The sequence below is a fragment of the Chrysochloris asiatica genome, unplaced genomic scaffold (assembly GCF_000296735.1).
Source record: "Chrysochloris asiatica unplaced genomic scaffold, ChrAsi1.0 scaffold00198, whole genome shotgun sequence".
Classification (NCBI taxonomy): domain Eukaryota; kingdom Metazoa; phylum Chordata; class Mammalia; order Afrosoricida; family Chrysochloridae; genus Chrysochloris; species Chrysochloris asiatica.
The window spans coordinates 5104866-5124977 of NW_006408716.1; the positions used below are offsets into that span (position 1 = coordinate 5104866).

Sequence of the window (20112 nt, forward strand, 5' to 3'; positions counted from 1 at the left end):
GGAGGGAGGGATGGATGGATGAAGGGATGGATGGAGGGAGGGATGGATGGAGGTATGGAGGGATGGAGGGATGGATGGATGGATGGAAGTATGGATGGATAGATGGGTTGAGGGATGGATGGATGGATGGAAGGATGGATGGATGGATGGATGGATGGATGGATGGATGGATGGATGGATGGATGGAGGGATGGATGGATGGAGGGATGGATGGATGCATGGATGGATGGAGGGATGGAGGGATGGATGGAAGGAAGTATGGATGGATGGAAGGAAGTATGGATGGATGGAAGGAAGTATGGATGGATGGATGGATGGATGGATGGATGGATGGATGGATGGATGGATGGATGGGTTGAGGGATGGATGGATGGATGGATGGATGGAGGGATGGATGGATGAAAGGAAGTATGGATGGATGGGTTGAGGGATGGATGGATGGATGAATGGACGGACAGATGGATGAAATCCCTTCCAAGAAGATGAGATGAAGCCAAAATCCACAGACAAAATGTGCTGTGGATTGGAAATCCACAGACAAAATGTGCTGTGGATTGGAAATCAACCCATAAAACCTGGGCAGGAGAAGAACCAGAACAGTAAGACAGATGTGACACCAACAACCTTAGGGCTATGGCTACAGAGGTGACTTGCAGGGTGTTAACCTCTGTTGTTGTTGTTGTTGTTGTTGCTATGTGTCATTGAGTCAGTTCTGACTCATAACAACCCTGTATAGAGTTTCCAAAGAGTGGCTGATGAGTTTGAACCACTGACCTCACAGTTCAAAGTGGTCCAGTGCTTATCCTATAGTGCTACACCTGAAAAGGACCCTATGAACAACCCAATGCTGAAGTGTGAACTCCCCAACCAGGACTCTGCAGCTCTTCCTGTTGCCTTCCCAGCTTCAGCTCCAGCCATGCCCTGATCTGCACACACACACACATACACACACACACACGCTATTAACCACCACACTCAAGTCCCTGAATACAGGGTCATGCCAGGTTCCTTGGCCCCAGACTCTCCTTGTTCACAGGGCTAATTCAAGTTCATTCCCACAGCCCCCGCCTCAGCACCACCTAACCGAGCAGCATCCCCTGACCCTCTGACAACCCACATCTCTCCTTGGCCAGAGGGCCTTACTCTACCTGTCCTTCTCTCCCAGGGCCCTGCACACACTTCTGTTATCAGATGAAGAGGCCTTCTTACATTGCTGTCTCCCCATCTAGCAGGGTACCTCAGACAATGAGGAACAATACCCTCACTATACAGCTCAGCATTGTTGTTGCTGTTGTTACATGCCAACAACTCAGTTCCAACTCACAGTGACCCTGTAGAGGGTTTCCAACAACCTTGCAGTTAGGAGTCCAGTGCTTATCTTACAGTACCACACCAGGGCTCCAAGCTCAGCAATGGGGCTCATTAAATGTTGGAGAAATGAAAGGGAGGGCACATGAGCAGGATGGAGAAGAACCAACCACTCACAGATGGGCTTCCTACTGTCACCTTGACCACAATGGGAGCACTATGGTCCCTGGAGCAAGGAGTGGATCTCAGTGGGGGGGTGGGGGGAGACTCAGGCAAGAAGGCTCACATGAGGATGACATCACAGATGGGTGTCACTGTTGGAGCCCCCACTTAGCAGTCAGGAGTCCAAGGAAGAGCCCAGGCTGAGCACAACTCATGCCCTAGTGAGGCGGTGATTTCAAAGAGTCACCTTCCCACGCTCAGAGAGGCCAACGCCAAGCCAAGAGCAAGGCAGGCCTGCTGAAATGAGGACTGTGTCTTCAGTGACCCCAAAAGCAGATCCAGGGTGGGTTCCAGGCCAAAGACCAGGAGAGTGTAGAAAGCTGTCTCCCACCCATCCCATCTCGGAGACCCAACTCTTCAAGGGAGGCGGCCACACTTTGTTCAAGTGATGTTCTGATATGATGAGTGATGAGACCGAGATAAAAAGGATCTTCAGGGAGAAATGTGAAATCAGACTGGACAATGGATGATAAGAGGGTCTAGAAGTGGCGCAAGTTACGCTTGCTCATGGGCCCCCTGGGTCAGTGTCTGCTTAGCCCACCACCCCTCCAGACCAGATTCCCTGTACTGAATGGTGACCACAGAAAGCCTAGCGGTGTCACATGCTAAGAGCCAGCATCGTGGACACTGTGCAAAGCATCAGGTCCCCGATGTAGCACGTTGATATGCTGATGGGTCACGCAGCCAGGAAGAGTACCATGAAGAATTTACAAACAGTGAAAACTTCAGCCTCAGCTATGGGTTGACATGAAATACAATGAAAAGAATTTGAGTAGAGTCCACATTCACTAGGCTTTCCAATGGGGGACAGAGAGCAGTTACAGCCAGGCAGCCCCATAACTCATGCCCTATAGTACCTTACCCCTGCCACCATCTGTGGAGTGAAGCACTCACATGTCACCCATTGCTGGGGGAGCAGGGGGTCGTTCCACTTCCTTGTTATGTTTGTTTGAGTTTCTTAAATTCTGGAAGCAGGTCTCCCCTGTGAGCATCGTCTGTTGCTTCTTCTCATAGCAAAGAACGGGTTGTATTCAATTGTTCAAAAGGTCCAATGATGTCCCCAGGCAGTGAAAGGAGGTCCATATGAGCAGGAAGGACATCCCAGGTCTCTGCTGAGCTGTGCAGGACCGGGGAGCCACACTGTTTACGTTCCACTCCAGAGACTGGATTCCTTCCCTGCTGTGCTCTAGTGACACAGGGAAGTCACCCTTAAAGTCCTTGGAACACAAGCAGCCTTAAAACCCTGCATCCGTGACAGAGCAGTTGAGTCGCATCCCTCCGATGAAAGCACAGCCCTACTTTGCCCACTCCAGAAACTGCTCTAAGTTGTGTTTTCCACAGTCACCCAGCTCCAATCAGTCCATGGATCAAACATGGACTCCAATCACGTCCTCCCTGGCTGCTGTTTGTATGACCTTAAGTACATTATTATTCAACGTCAGTTTTGGTTTCTTCACCTCACAGTCAGAGAATGCACATGAGGAAGCAGGCCCATGGTAGCCTCAGAAGATGAGACGTCCTCCCTCACCTATAGGCCAGGGCATGGACAAGAACCTAAGACGCTCACCAGCAGGAGTTGAAGGCTAGCAAAGGTCATTGTGGGCCCTGCTGTGGTCCTGTAGGATATGTACTAGACTGCTAACCACAAGGTTGATGGTTCAAACCCACCAGCCTCTCACTGGAAATCTTACATGGGGTCGCTATAAAGCACAGCCAACTCGACAGCACTTAACAACGATGGATAATTGCCACAGCCTAAAGCCCAGACCTGGTTCTTCCCTGCAGTCTCGGCCCCTTTCACAGCTGATTGTCACTCCTGCTCTGTAAGGACAACCTCTCTAAAGGCATCCCCACCTCCGTGGTACCCGGGAAAGCAAAAGCTTTCTAAATGCAGCCTGGAGAACCAGGCGTGCAGCAGGCCAAAGGCTACTCAACTGGATCCAACACTGCAAGAGTTTGCATAGCTAATCGCTTGGAAATAATGTCCGTAGGCTACCAATTTTGGCTAGGACTAAATCCTATAAGGTCTAGAAACAGAGGCAAAGACTAAATTCACCTGGAAAGGAAATGCATGCATACGTACAGTGAAAAGAGAAAATGTTTTTTTGAGATGCTATAAGCCAACTGCTTCATATCTGACATCTCCTTTATCCCTATTTGTGGTTTTGAACCTCCGACGTTGTGGTTAGCACCACACCAGGTCTCCTGAAGAAACCAAAGAAAGGAAAATTTCACAAGGTCGTATAAATAGTAGGTGGGAGAGCTAGGATTTGACCCCAATCTATTTAATTCCAAAGCCAACTTTCTTTCCACTCCCATGCTTAACAATGAAGCAGAAGGAAGGAGGAAAGAAAACAAGGAGAGGAGGTAAAGAATTGGTGAGAAGAGCAGAGAGGAGGCTGGTAAGCAGCAGCCCCCAGCATTACTAAAGCAACCCTACAATCAGACGTTTGCAAATCCGCTGCTGGGAACATTCTGAGAAAGGCAGAACACATTAGCGGTGCTAATCCTGAGCTGCCCATTACTGAACTGAATCATTCCATCCAGGGAACCATGCTCTGGTGGAAACGCCAGGAGCCAACAAGACATCACAGCCTGCTGACCGACCACCAGCGCCATCCGGGGCCTGATTAGCCAAGAGCACCAAGGCTGCCAGTCAATTGCACCAAATTAACCGCTCCGCATTTTAATTTGTCTGGCAGGGGACTTCATGCTGGGCACTGATGCATGAGGTAGCATTTTGAGTAATAATTAATTACAGGGGGAACATAAAATAAGCCAGCAAAGCACATCAAATGGAATTAGTATCATTTGGCCTTTTACTTCATCTTACTTTTCATCGGAGATGGTCAAAAAAGAGAACGGGACGTGGGGGTCAGGTTGCAGGGAGCGACCAACTGCCCTGTACCGTTCCATCTGCTCTGCCCTTAAGCATAGCACAGTCCCAACACACCCCCTACCGCCAGCCAAGGCCAGAAAGATACCACCAACCCAGCACTTCTCCTCTCTGATCATCAGGCTGTTGCCAATTGGCCGGTTCACAGAGTATACGTACGTATTTAGCTGTCTAGCCTCAAGTTAATGGATTCTTTGTTAAGAGGGTGGGGGCTGTGTTCTCTGGAAGTTCCTAACCCCTAATTAAGATGTTTTTAAAAACTCTACTGATTAGCCGAGGTACTAAACGAATAAGCACATGTTCCACATATCACTAGGCGATACACATTCTTGGCAGCAAACACATTCCGCAGGTACTAACAAATTCCAAGGTAGAGCTGCCCACCTCTGCAGAGACTTAGATATTTATTTTACCCCTAGGGGCTTATGTCTGTCAGCAAAGAAAGGGTCATTAATGCCAAAAAGCAGGAGGGGTGGGAAAGGAGGAAGGGAAATGTTTTAGAAAGCCAGACAGGGTAGTATAAAAGGTTCCGCTCCAGTTGCCCCAGCTTCTTGGTCTGGGCAGACCTTGGCCACCATTCTGAACCAATCAGGAGCAGAGCCGTGGATCCCCTTTCGAGGCTGTGTGTGGCTCCACAGTCACTTCAACCATCACCAGCAAACTTCATTGCAGCGTGTCTCCATGAGACATCCACATGGAGAGCCCTGGACCCAAGCCATCCAGCAGCGGCTGACTAACCTCATTGATGAACGCATGTGCCCCCTGTGGGCTGAGAAGCAGGATGGCGCGGCGCAGCGTGTCCCGATAGCGGTTCAGCTCCTCTGTCTTCATCGTGGTGAAGAGGCTGGTGAACACATGGCTGATGTTCTTTTCCACCTTCTGTAAAGAGACGTCGAGGCCCAAACGCGAGGCCTGGTCCAGGAAGCTCTGGAGCCCACGAATATCTAGGCAGGAGGAGAGGAGAGTCATCTCTCTATAAGTGGGAAGAGATTTTGGAGGGTATCTAAGTCCAATGTCCTCAACACGTAGGGGTCACTCCCAAATCCATCACTAAAGACAACAGGCACAAGATTCCTGTTTCTGACCATAGTTAACTGGCCAGAGGTTAGAAGACACCTGTTTAGTCCTGTGCCTCTCAACAGCACTCAGACCCAGAGTGGGTGTCGCCCACGATGGGGAGCTCATTCTGCTGTCCATGAGTCCTATAGCCAGAAAGCACTCCCTTGGATGAGCTCAATTTCCTCCTTATCCTTCCATCCAATGGACCGAGTCCTCACAGTCTGTTCCTGGGACCACATATGCTAGCAGACCCTGACTTAGGCCCCATTCCCTCCAACTCCCTGTTTCCCCCTTGGTGGCAAACTGAGGCTGCTGCCTGCCTTGACCTGACCAGTCTCAGTACACAGACAACTTCTAGCTCTTGAGTCTACTTTCCCTGGGCCTTTTGTACTCCAATCTCAAGGCCCGATACCATGTCTTATTCAGGAATCTGGTTTCCACCACAGTATGAAGCTCTCCTCCCCCACTGGCTTTCAATGTGACTCTCATTCCAGGCCACATGACCCAGATCTGGCCAACCAGAGCACCTCTTCCTGAGTGACCCAGGTGAACCATGGGGACTCAGTCCTGGGGCTCTGGCTGAAGCACCCAGTATAGAGGCCTGGGCTCACTTCTGTGGTTGCCAGGAGGGTAGGAAGCAAGCCCCCGTAAGGAGAGGAGCAAAGAAGCTGGAGTGAATCATAGGGGATGTGTCCAGGGAGAACCTGGAGCCCAGCTATACTGCAAAGTCGTTTGAACTGCAAGGTTGGTGGTTCAAGCTCACCAGCTGCTCCTTGGAAACCGTACACAGGGTTGCAATGGGTCAGAATTGACTCACTAACAACAACACAACCCTTGTAAGGGTAGATCTGATTTTGAGTCAGTGTCCAGATTTTCTCTCAGCATCCCTAAACGGAGGCCTGCCAAGGAATGGGACCAGTGCAGAGGAGGGGATCTAAGAGTGAGGTCCCATCACGATGAGATCACTGGAGCTTCTAATCCAGCTAGACCTGAAGCCTGTTGCTCCAGGATTTTCAGTTCCACTAGTCAGTCAACTCCCTTTCTTGCTTAAATCAACTTCAGATGGATTTCTGTCATCTGCAGTCAAAAGTCATGTTCAATATGCTACTTTTTCAAAGCCTGGGATGGTCCTTGAACCTGGTTCATCCCCAAATCCCAGTTACCAAGGGCAAGGCTTGCCCTGCACAATACCCTACAGCTGTGCTGCTGGGCTTGAGCTAGGTCTCCCAAAGGCCATGTGATGCCTGCCCAGTGCCCAGGTCGGACCTCCCGACAGACACACTGAGCATCAAAGTCAAAGGGAAAGACTCATGTTCTCCATCCATCTAGTCCCTTTCCCCTATTCCCAGTCTGTGCCTGATATATGAATGGAATCCTGGGCTCCCTGAAATGTGAGTATATGTTGGAATGCTAAGTCCTATACTTGTGGATGTCATTTCCTTTGGGATTAGGGTTTTGCTTAATCATGTTAATGACATAGTATCAGTGTCGTGAATATACTAAAGCTAGCCCATTCTGAGATACTAAAAAGAGTCAATTAGACAAAGAAATAGGCACAAGTGGAGGAAGGCAGATGCCATGCATGGGAAGATCACCAAAGAACCAAGGGCATGAAGCTGGAAGAGACAAGTATCTCCCTGCAGAGCCAACAGAGAGAGAGAGCCTTCCCATTGATGGAGCACCCTAAAGGCAGACTTCTAGCTTTCCGAACTGTGAGAAAATAAAGTTGTGTTCACTAAAGCCATGCACTGGTAGTATATCTCCTCCAGCATCACTAGCGGGCTAATGAAGGACCTATCCCACAGACCTCATGAATGTTCTAGAAGCCACACACCATGTGAGCTGTGGGAGGCTGGCTCTCCAGTAAGTCCTGTGCCAGCTCATTTGTGATAAAGCCCTTGAGGAGATCCAAACAAAAGACCCGGGAGGGGAGTGGGACCCCATGGAAGTTCTCGCTAGGGGCATGAGCAGCATCTCTCACTATGGCCCTGGTCCCTTCTGCGGGCTTGTACGTTCAATGTGTAGTACAGCTACTAAAACACATCCCATTTGGTGCCTCATTTTGCTCAACCATACACTGGGAGTGAACATACCTGACTAGCATTTTCATCATACTATAAGGTGCTCTTCAACCTGAGGGAATCGCAATTTTTTTTTAATGTTTTATTGTGAATTATGTGATCGTTTATATGGGAGAACATTAGTTTTACAATCATTCTATCGTATAGCATTTCATTGCCATGGTTGCAATCCCCTCCATGCATCATCAACCAACCAAAGGGTATACACTACAAGCCTGCACCTCAGTCAGCACACAGGCCCTCTCCCTCTCTGGGTCTAGAGTCCCCAGCTGCTCCATCTCTCCACGTCATTGTCTCTGTTTCCATCTCAGGCATCACTGCTTCTCTGGGTAGGGTCCCGCTCTCTGCTCTTCTCCCTTGGTGGTCCAGGGACCTCAGCTCTTAGACTGAAAAGTTCATCACTCCCTTCCTTGCTACAGAACGTCTACCTTTACATTTCCAACCCTCACAATCAGTCCTGATAACAGTTATTCACTATTGTATCACAAGAGACCTATGCGCATTTCATTTCATCAGCCCCGCCTAGACAGATTGGACACTACTCAGTGGAGATTCTATCTTCCTCCATGCCCTCTGAATCTAGGTTCCCTCTTGAAAGCTTGTAAGCCAGTCACTTCTTGCCTTTGAAGCGCCCCCATTTTGGGTAGCCAATGTCCAAGTTGCCCATCCCTGTCTACTCTGTGTATGGAGCGGGTGGGAATGGGGATCTCAATTCTTGTGGGTTCTACTTGCTTGTCTCAGGGGCCCATGCTTGGGAGGTATAGGGCGCCAATCTTCTAACTCATTGGTGTAGAGAGGAAACCCCAGAAACCCTTTGAGACAGAGCAAATGTGTGGCTGATGCTCACACTCTGGGCCCAGGACTCTAGCCCAGCCATGAACTGAGTCTGCCACCCTGTCATCAGAGCTGTGATCCATGGAGCAGTCATGCATCTGGACCTCTCCCACTCACCAGAGCATGGCAGTCTACTGAAGCATCAAGGATGGACGTGTCAAGTAGCAAGAAGGCCCTCTTAGCCAAATCTCGAGACTAACACTGGACAAGGCTCTCCAAATCTGCCCAGTGGGGAAGATGACTGACCAAGGTCAGCACGCACTGCCTTCCACCTGCCCCATTCCCAGGCTGATGACACCTGCAGGTGCTTGTGAGTCTGCTCGGACCTCTGGACATCTGTAGCCCAAAGACTCTTAAAGAGAAAGTTCAAAGAAGCCTTCCTAGCTTCCTAAGAAATCTGAGCATAGCAGGGCCAATAGGCAGAGATGTCTGGGAGCAGAGTGCTGCAGGGAAAGGGCATAACTGGGCAACCCCAGGCCTGTTGGCAGCCCTGGCTCCCAGCACCACCTCCACCCACCAGGGAAAGCTTGAGGGCATCATGGCACTGAGCAGCCATCCATGCCAAAAGTAGCAGTAAGCTGTGTGTGTGGCTTGCAGCCAATGGTCACCTGAGGCACAAAAGCAGCCAACATAGCGGTCAGAAATGACATGTTGCAGTGAAGTGCCATCGAGTCGATTCTGACCCATAGCGACCCTGTGTAGGGTTTCCAAGGAGCAGCTGGTGAGCTTGAACCATCTACCTTGCAGTTCAAATGACTTTGCAGTCTGACGCATTAGCCCAGAGCACCACACCAGAAATGACAAGGGCTCTTTCTATTTGTTAAAATTAAAGCAAATAACAAATTAGTTCTGCAGTCACATGGTCCACACTGCAGGTAGTCAGTCAACAGCCCCATGTGGCTACCATATTGGGCAGTGCAGACACAGATTAATTCTGTCATCACTGAAAGGATGGCACTGCCTGAGAAAACTCCATTTAACCAGTGGGCGTCGGCAGACTTATCGGTGCCATGCAGGCTCCTAGGAACGGCCTCTTGACATGGACACCTTCTGTCCTGCCACTCTGAAATAGCTTCCAGCTCCCACACCAGCTGCAGCTGCCTGCCCTGCTTGGCCTTCAGGACAGTTGTCAATGTGAAACTATCAGACGATCAGTAAGCATCTGCATCGTTCCCTTGTTTGGTCCTTGTACCACCCAGAGAACATCCCCAGCTGTCCTGCTGAGGGGTGAGAGGCACCAGTAGGAGAATGGAGCCTTGTATAGCCCCAGGTCAGCTGCACTCAAATGCACAAGTGAGCCCAGAGCAGACTGGCCAACCCACGAAAATAACAAAAGATGGAGGTTCTAAGGCACTAAGTTTGGGGATGGTTTGTTTCATCCTCTGACTGTCACGAGTGTTACTGTTGTGTTGTTGTTGTTGTGTGCCGTCGAGTCAGTTCTAACTCATAGCAACCCTGCATAGGGTTTCCAAGACTGTAAATCTTTACGGGAGCAGAAAATCTCGTCTTTCTCCTGTGGAGCGGCTCTGGTGGGTTCTAACTGCTAATCTGACAGTTAGAAGCCTAACACATAACCCACTATACCACCGGGGTTCCGACAGCCATGACAGACCATCCGAATCGGATGCATTCTGTCCAGTGTGTTTTATGACATCCTCCATGAAAAAGCACCCACGTACCAATCCCTTCTCCCCAGTGGCTCTGTCCATGCAGGGCCCACTGAGAGGTCTGAACGGTCTGCAGAACTATCCCTTCCCTTGGACACCTATTGGTCCTCCCTGACTCAAGGATGTGTTGGGACCCAGACATGTGCAGGGAAAAGGTGTAGGTATAGGGGGCCAAAGATGCTACCCTGAGACCCGCCAGCTCCCCCAACCTCTTCCAGACGCTGCATCCTCAGAGAGACAGAGACAACCTTGTGTGTTCCAGTGGGCCTTTCTGCATGTGTCCATGAGCAGGTTGGCCACATGGATTCAACACGACTCCATGCTCTGTGCATGGGTCTGAGGGTCTGGAGGCCACCAGTGTGGCTCCCGGAACCTCACACATCCCACCAGGGTGGTCTTCCTCCCAGACCGACGGAAGTTCCCTGAGTCTATCCCCTGAAGTCTCTGCCTAAGTCCATCTCAACTATAGGACTGTTTCTCTTCCCTGGGACTACGGGATGTCTTGGTCAGATGACCGCTGTTTCAGGACCACACGTGCCCCAAGGCACATGTACATGGAGAGTCTGAGAGGGCAGTCTCCTGTCTGCCCTCAGCTGCCCATTCCTGGCTCTGGCCTCGCAGCCCGAATGGGCCTAAGCCATCAGAGAGAGTTTTGTCTCCCGTCAGTGGCTGGCTCCTCTCACACCTGGAATAACTGATGCAGACTGAAGGCAACTCTCCCAAGGGACCCCGGCCCCTGGCTACAACTGCCGGCTCCCATTTGGCTGAAAAGGTCAGCTCTCACAAGCTCTTACTCAGCTGTACTGGAGAAGGGGAAGGGGCAAAATATCAGTCACAGGAACACACCCTGAATGGTGGGGCCAAGGAAACCTGCTTCTCCAGCAAAAGTCCATTTCTCCCTGTAACAGACTGCATTTGCAATGCCACCCCTACCACCTAACCACCCTACCTCCAAAAAAGCCAACTGCCAGCTGGTGCTCCCCAGGAAGGACACACAGGGACTGAGCCGAACAGGCAACTCACAGGTCCCGTGATCCATGGAGACCTTGATCTTGACCTTGTGGTTACTGTAGTTAAGTGCTGTCTGGTCGGTTCCAATCCATAGTGACCCTGCATAGGGTTCCCGAGGAGCGGCTGGTGAGCTTGAAACGTCAACCTTGCAGATCAAACTGACTTTGCAGTCCAGCGCATTAACCCACAATGCCACTAAGTCTCCCCTAATAAGCCTTATATTCAGGTTGCTGACAAAGCTTCTCTAACCAGACTATCCCCTATTGGGGTCTCACTACACCCCAGTCCAGCAAAGAATGCCTGACTCCCTGAGGTTACATGCAGGCACGAGACATGTGGAGCAGGGGAGGTCAAGCTCCAAGGAAAGGAGGCAGCTCAGGAACTCAGGGAACTGGGTGACGGATGTGTGAGGTTCCTGGAGCCACACTGGGTGAGGATTTCCCACAACAAATTTGGTGTGTTGACACCCGGGACCGGCAGCCAGTCTCCAGAGGTCTTTCCAATACCCAAGCCTGAATGAATCCGTCCTCAATGCACACCCTATGAAGGCATCCACTTCGTCCCTCTTCCAGTCTGGACAGGAGGAGCCTTCTGAGTCAGGCACTCTCCAGGTATGGGGGGAAGAAAAATGAAAACACCCCATTGTCCACGTGACACCTCAGAGCTGGAGAATGAGTGATACCAACCAACAAGGGAAAACCAGATCATCTCCAGAGTGGTAACTGCTCTGAAGAAAACAGATGTGGTTCTAACTGACAAAGTGATGGTATGGAGACCTCTGGGAAACAGCATTCCAGACAGAAGAACACTATATAGAAAGGGTCTAATGGCACACTAAGGGCTCTAACACCAAATGAGTAGGAGCCTGGCTCTTATCCAGGAAGGGGAGGACCACCGAGGCGACTCAAGACAGTGGAGATGTCAGAGAAGAAAGCTGGGTATGCGCAGTAACCTGAGACATGCCTCCCACCCTGAAAGAGAACTTAGTTTCGGGAGCCAGATCCTGGCTTTCAAATGTTTTGCTTGAGCACCCTCGGCCACTCCCTGACTGCTCACCAGTACAGCCGAGGCTGGCCTCGCTCACTCCAATCCTTTCTGATGCTCTTGAAAAGTTATCCACACACTAGGCCATTCTCTTTATCTTTGCCTTCCATGGTTCTTCAGAGCACCCAGCCCGCAACCCCTCCTCAGAGTCCTTCCCCGGAGTTCCTTTTCCAGATACTGCACACTCCTTTTGCTCCCAGCCTTCCTAATCTCCTCTCCTCAAGCATCCCTAGCCCCCCCCCAGGCACTCCTGTCCTGCCCTTGGTGCCATCTATATTCAGGTCTCCTGTCGCCATCATAGCTTAGGAATGCCAGACACATATGGGAAAGGAGACCCCTCAACCTTGCCCCTGTCACCTCCTGAACCTACCACACACTAACCTCTGGACTTCTGCTCCAACCTCCTATGAGGCCCTCCCCAGGATCCTCACAGGTTCCTGTGGGCACAACAGAACCCTGCTCCAAACCCTGCAGCCATGTTTGTTTATTAAGAAGAGGCTAGCGTAGTGGTTACGAATCGGGCTGCGAACCTTAAGGTCAGCGGTTCGAATCTACCAGCCGCTCCACGGGAGAAAGATGAGGCTTTCTACTCCCGTAAAGATTTACACCCTCGGAAACCCTGTACAGGGTCGCTATGGGTCGGAACCGACTCGACGGCACTTAACAACAACAACAAGAAACGAATCGCCTTAAAAGCACCCATCAATCAACTCTGAGCAAACAAAAAGCTTTCCAGACACTACTACTGTGCTTGTTACTGGGTGCCATGGAGTTGGTGCCAACTCACAATGACCTTATATGTAACAGAACAAAACACTGCCAAGTCCTCTACTATTCTCTCAACTGCTGCTCTGTTTGAGTCCATTGTGGCAGCTACTGTTCCAATGTTAATCCGTCTCATTGAGGGCCTTCCTCTTTTGCACTGATCCCCTACTTTACCAAGGATAATGTCTTTCTCCAAAGATTGGTTTCTCCTGAGAACATGTTCAAAGTAAGTGAGACAAAATCTCTAAATCTGCTACAAAAGACCTAAAAAGTAGCTTTATTGTATCCAAAATAAACCTCCATACATCTGGGACTGTAGATATCTTCTTGCCTTTAATAGTTCTTGTGGCTTCGGGTCAACATCATCAACATCACCCACCTCCACTACTACCACCACCACCACCACCAGAAGAAACCAAGCACCCTATGCTCCAGAACCTGAGCTCTTCTACATGCATGCCCACAAATATAAACCACATATCATACATATTGCACATCATACAGACACACCACACACACATACACACCACACACATCAGACACTCCACACATACCACATACACATCCACACAGCACACGTATCACAGACACCATACACACCCTCTGCCTAGATGTACATTTCTGTCTGGAAATGTACAACATTCCACCCTGCCATCAAAACTCAACTTAAACCATACCTCTCCTCTGATGCTACCTCAGATCCTTTCTAGTTAGAATTAATGCCTCCCTCAAATTAACAACCAGAGTGCAGGGAAAGGAGGAGCCAAGCCTTCCTCATTTCCCCATCCAATCCCCCAGGGCCTAGCTCTGAGTCAGGGCAGTAAAGTTTGTAGGATCCAAGTAACCAAGCAAACGTGTGTTCATCAGTTACAGTGACCATATATCCAACCAAGACTGGCCATCAGGAAGAAACTGGAATTAGGCAGCAGTTTTGATAAGTCTAAGGTTATAGCTGTGACTAGCCCACCATTCCTTCAGAAAGTCACTGGTTTGTTTAAGCAGTTTCATTGTGAAAAACTTACTGAAATGTAAGAGCACATTCCAAATTGCTCCCCCTACTCTTTCCAGTTTCCAAGAACGGGCCCAGCGCAGCATACACATAAAAAATATTTTACGATCTATAACATACTTATATATGCACGAAGGCTGCACCTCACACTCACAGAAGTTCACATTTAAAAGTGTTTTGGTAATTGGCAATTTTTCCAAACGCTGAGACACACTTTGATACTATGGACTTTTTTACTTCTCCCTTATCTGGCCCCAAATGATGCTCTGAATTTGTCCCCAGATGCTGTTTATCCATAATTCAAATTCCTAACCAGGATCCCAACCCAAGCTCTCTTCCTCCTTTATTGTCTACTTCACTACCAACACTCCCAAATCACAATACCACCATCTTTGTCACAGGCATGGAAACTCGAGGTGATGGAGGCTGGCCTTTCTGCTATAAGGTAGGACCCACCATCCCCCAGAAAAGCGATCTCATGGGACTACCTGCTTGCAGCTCCAATTCAAAGGAGCACCTCTCCCTTCTGCCCTGAGCTTCCTCCTCTGTACACTTTGGCTGCCCCGCCATGCCCTCCCACTTCCTCCCTTCTTTTTCCTTCCCTCCCTCCATTTCTTACTTCCTCCCTCATTCCATCTCCCCCTCTCCCCCTACCTCTTTTCCTTCTTTCCCATTCTTCTTCATGTCATTATTCCTTCCCTCCTTTCTTCTTCTCTCTCTTCTTTCTTCCACAAATAATTTCTGAGCACTCCTGTGAGTCAAACCCTATGGTGGTCCCTATAGCAGAAGCTTTGTAAAAACACAACTGTTCTCCAGGAGTTCTCGGTCCTGCCGGGAATCCTGGCCCTAAAGAAAGGCATGGTCCCTCAGGCATTAGCTGAGTGCCTGCTACGCGCCAGCCTGGGTCCTGGGCACCCTACACACTGTGTTTCATAAGCAAACAAATGTGTGCAACCAAATCACATAGGTGTTAAAGAGGACACCTTTACAGAAGCAAGGAGACACACAGGCAAGCCGTGGGAGATGAGCAGGGATGCCAGAGACGCACTGTATGGCATGGGGAGCCCACATTTGGTACAACATGAGCTGGGTCTACCTGGTGATGAGTGAGCAAGGCCATTAAGCTTGTATCTCAAGGGCCCAGGTGAACAATAAACCCCGAAAGGGATGGCCTCTATTCCTAGCAACACTCCAGCCAGCTCTAAATCTGGCTGCCCAGGGATTTTCTGTCCTCTGTCCTGGCCACAATCCTAGCTGACAATTTCAGGTCTCAATTAATCTCCAGAATGACACCTCTGGGTGATTAAGACCCACCCTCTCCATGGAGGCCTGAGGGGCCTAAGCTCAGGGAGGAACACCGGAAAAGCAGACCTATTGGCCTCTCCTCCAGGTGTACTAAGGCATGGGCTCGAATCCTGCCCTCACTAGGTGGGAGGCCTTGGGCAAACATCCTCTCTGAACCCATTTCTTCATGTGCAGGCCACAGCTTACCATGGTCTTTATGGGTGCGTTAGACTCCTTCAGGGAGGGGCTGACATTCCAGCTGGTACAGTGCAAAATAAATGTTCGGTGGCTGTCAGCTTCCAACCTTCTCATCAGCACCATGAGGAACGCCCCCAAAGGGCTCTTAAATGAGCAAATCATCTCTCTTGTTCAGGAGGCTCATCAAGAAGGGAGGTGCCATTCTGACAATCGGACGACACAATAGAAGACTAAAAAGGTTGCTCTCCCTTCTGTGATAATAGAAGTTCCAAAGTTTTAAAGTAGCTGAAATGTCATTGGAAACTCTCTGAGAAAGAGAACTAATTTCTGCATGTAATAGGAGCCAATAATACCGTGGCCCCTTCTTCTCTGACCAGGTGGTACGGACGATTAACGCACTCAACCGCTAAACAAAAGGCTGAACGTTCAAATCCATCCAGAGGTGCCTTGAACGAGGCTACTTTCCAAAACTGAGCCATTGAAAAACTCATGAAGCACAGTTCTACTGTGATATTCTTTGGGCCTCTGTGAGTCAGAGTAACTGGAATTAATTCTATGCCGAGAGGTTTTAGAACCAGCCATGATAAGTGATCTGTATGCTGAGCAAATAATACAAGAAACTGGATTGCATGAAGACAAGCGTGGCATCAGGATTGGAGGAAGACTCATTAGCAACCTGAGTCACGCAGAGGATACAACCTTGTTCGCTGAAAGCGAAGAAGACTTGAAATACTTACTGATGAACATCAAAGGCCACAGCCTTCAGTATGGGTTGCACCTCAATGTAAAGAGAACAAAATTCCTTACCACTGCACTAATAAATAACAATAAATTAAATGGAGAAAAGACTGAAGCTGTCAAAAACTTCATTTTGCTTGGATCAACCACCAACACTCATGTTAGCAGCAGTCAAGAAATCAAAGGACGTACTGCATTAGGTAAATCTACTGCACAAGATCCCTTTAAAGTGTTGAACAGCACAGATGTCAGTTTGAGGACTAAGGTGCGCCTGACCAAAACCATGATCGTTTCAATAACCTCATATGCATGTGAAAGTTGGACCACGAATAAGGAAGACTGTACAAGAATTGACGCATTTGAGTTACGGTGTTAGAGGAAAATGCGCAAAGTACCATGAACTGCCAAAAGAACCAACGGATGTGTGTCAGAAGGAGTACAGCCAGAATGCTCCTTGGAAGCCAGGATGGCCAGACTTGGCCTCGTATCCTTTGGACATATTAACAGGAAGGACCAGTCCCTGGAGAAGGATCTCATGTTTGGTAAAATGGACAGTTGGAGAAAAACAGGAAGACCTCCAACGAGTTGGGTTGGCATAGTGTCAGCAGCAATGAGCTCAGGCATATTAACGACTGTGAGGTTGGCACAGGACCGGCCAATGTTTTGTTCAGTTGTACATAGGGTCGCTATGAGTCAGTACCAACTAGACGGCACTGAACAACAGCAAATGATAGCATAGAAGAGCAGATTCAGGAAAGAGAAGAAGACAAAGTTTCCAGGTAATACCTGTGGTGCATTACCAGGGGTGTCTGCACAGGTGGGACATTTCAGGTAAAGGGACCTATGTGCAAAGGGTCCCCAGCTCCCTTCCTGGAGTCCCTACCATGGAGGGCATCTGTTGATTATAACATGTTCCACTTGCCACCAAGCTCTGCTCCTTTCCATTTAAAAACAAACACAAGGGAAAACCATTTTAAATAATCAGGCTAGAAGATCGAGATTAAAAACAATTTAAAATAAACGTCTACTCTGGCACTTTGGAAAAAACATACCACGCTGCATTAAGTGCTTTGAATTAAGTAAATTACACCAAGTAACGAATTTACATAATGATCAGAATTTGCATTTTACACATGTTATGATGAAAATGGGTTTATAAAATAATTCTTCACCAACTTCTGTTCCGAATCAAGTTCCAGTATTTGGATAAAATTCTATGTTTATCTGCTATTGTCGTCGATGTTTCAAATCTCTGCCTCCTTCAAAAGAATTTTTTTTTAAATTTTTTTATTCTGCAGTTCCCTTATTCCCACTGCAATAAATAGTCACTTTGATTTTCTATTCCCTTCTGTCAACTGAGTGAGATCATATTTTTAAAGGATCCATAATATGCTAATGATTCTTAGAAGTTCCACAAATAAAGTTTGATTTTCACGTCACCTTTCACTTACAAGTATTTGGTATTGATTTCAGCAGTTCGTTCTCCAGCATTCTCAGGGATGGTTTCAACCCAGGCTGGCATATACAACAGAGGTCTATAGGAAGGGAGCAAGACCCAAGCTGGACACGTCCAGCAGGGAGTGAGCGCCAGACCCCCAGGAAGAGTTAGCCTTTAGTCCCTTCAAGGCCTTGGTCCCCAGAAGGTCACTTGGAGAGATGCAGCATCCTCAGTAATACTGAAAATGGTCGCTGGGAAGAAAAACTCACGCTCCTAAGACCAGCAGCTCCATTGGAATGACTTAGGAGCAAGCCTGGGCTGAGTCCCAACTTTGGAAACTGCCAGGGGACACTCTCTGCTATCCCATTCCTCACCGCCTCCCCTCACCCACCAGCACACGCTCTTGATCCTTAGGACCACCAGCTGCCAGATGTATGTGGGGCTTGCTGTTCCCATCTCCCCCTGACAAGGCTACAGGACCAGCCCATTGCTCATGTCACCTTTCTGACCCTCACACTAAGTGAGTGTGGTGCACCCCTGCTGTGGTGCCCAAAACCATCAGACACCAATACAGCAGAAATCAGACAGACACACTGGACTCAAGGTCCGTACTAGGAATAGTGAAGGGCCTGAGACGAGGCTAATTACCAGGCAGTGTCAGGAGGAAGGCCATCCAAGAATGAAGCCCATGAACTGGGACTTGCAGAATGAAGAGGTTTTTTCCAGGTGGGCAGGAAAGGAAGCATGCTGCAGTCTGCCCAAACATGGACAGCAAGACCTCCTGGAGTCCACCAGCTAATGGTTCTACTGGGAATGAGGGTAGTGGGGATGGTGTCCCCGCAAGAAGGCTAACTATGGTGGCATTCCTGAAACTGGCCAGATTGCACAAGACAGAAGAAGGGGATCCGGCTAAAACGAGGACTTATGAACACAGTCACACCAAGCCTATCCAAGCTACCTCCCACAGTCAACTCTGAGGCTGGAGAAGGAAGGAGAAGCCATCCCTGGCTTCCTGATGGGCGCCTGAGAGCACTCATCTATGCCCAAACTTACCCACACACCTGTAGTTCACGGCTCATAGCGGCTGCTGCCTGACTTCCTTTAGGAGCTCTAGGTACTGAGTGGGAGGAAGAACGTGTATCAGGTCTTTAGGGCTGGACAAAAAAGGAAACTGATGCATCCACATGCTCACACAAACCTCCTGTCTATTACGCTCTCTGACCTCATTGCCCACCTCCCCTCCTCCAGTAAAATCAACTCTGATGAAGGGACTTAGGAAGAGGGACCCTGCTTTTTCCTGCAGCACCAGCCCCTTCACTGGGGCCAGCCCCAACCCCTGTGTCCCATCAGTCCTGGCTCAGGGACCCTGTCTTACAGCTTTCCTTTGACAACTAAGAAATGTTCTTTAGCTTATATGTTTTCATTGATACAACTGCTCTTTGATATTTATCTGGGCGAATTTGTCCCCTCTGAAGCCTGACTCTGAAGAGGTGCTGCCTGCAAAGTTGAAAGTGAAGCTACCCCCAAGGGGCTCGCTGATGTGACCACCCTTGCAGGGTCTTCCACAGACAGCCCTACAGGACAAGGGGCTCCAGCCAGGCTCCTCCCCAGCCACACACATCCCAGTGCCCACCTGGAGCTATGCTGGTACCGCCACCCTTGAAGATCTCACAGTTGAGAAGGAAAGATGTGCAAAGAATTGCACGGGGAATAATCCTCTGCTTGAGAGGTAGAGGTGGGGAGGATCAGGTGGAAGGGGGCAGAAGGGGCCGGCTTTCTGCTCAAGGGTGCCAGGGTTTGGCCTGTGCTGGCATCTGAACATGTTGGAGCCACACAGACAGATGGATGGCTGCCCCTCAGGGGCAAGTGGAAATGAAGTCAGCATTGCCAGGGTTCTTTCTCTTCTATGCAGTAGAAGTAGAGCCCAGAGGTGCCATGTGGTAAGTCTGGGGTTCGGGGCAGGGCAGAGTATTGAAATCCTGGAAGAAGCCAGGCAGTGGGGACATTCCCGGGGGTACAGGAAGGTTCGATTGGGAACTATCAGTTTGGCAATGCTTGGAGGGAGCTGAGGTGTGACCTGAAGGACAAAGGCCTGCCCAGAGGCCAGCAGAAGCCAGGGCATGGTCCAGGAGGGATCAGTAGAGATTGAACATGGGCCAAGTGGGGGTACCAGGGTGGGGAGCAAAGGATGATGGATATAGGCCCAGGGCCTGAGGATAGTGAATCAGTACAAAGGGACAGAGAACGTAGGAGGGACAGGTGGCTCTGCCCCAGGCCTGATGCTGGGTGCACAGAAAATCTCTCCACCCTCGTTCTGCACACACTCTCATGCATTTCCACTCACACACAGTCACAATGTTCATGTTCATACTCACACTCAAGCACGCATACACATCCATACCCACATACACTCACACTCATTCACACACGCACGCACATGCACTCATACATAGTGTGTGCTGAAGCCTGCATGTACCACCTCATGAAAACCTGCTCTTAAACGTTCTGGGATTTTGTGAGTCAGTTATTAAACACAGTCAGTATCAATTAAATTATAT

The 20112-nt window shown here is 49.4% G+C and overlaps 1 protein-coding gene across 1 annotated transcript in view; it reads right to left on the reverse strand.

The window, feature by feature from the left end:
* Nucleotides 1-20112, reverse strand: part of GRID1 (glutamate receptor, ionotropic, delta 1) — a 1105771-nt gene that overhangs the window by 756882 nt on the left and 328777 nt on the right. Inside the window, exon 4 of the mRNA XM_006872457.1 lies at nucleotides 5165-5370. Coding sequence (XP_006872519.1) covers nucleotides 5165-5370 — 206 coding nt within the window. The remainder of the gene's footprint in view (nucleotides 1-5164; nucleotides 5371-20112) is intronic.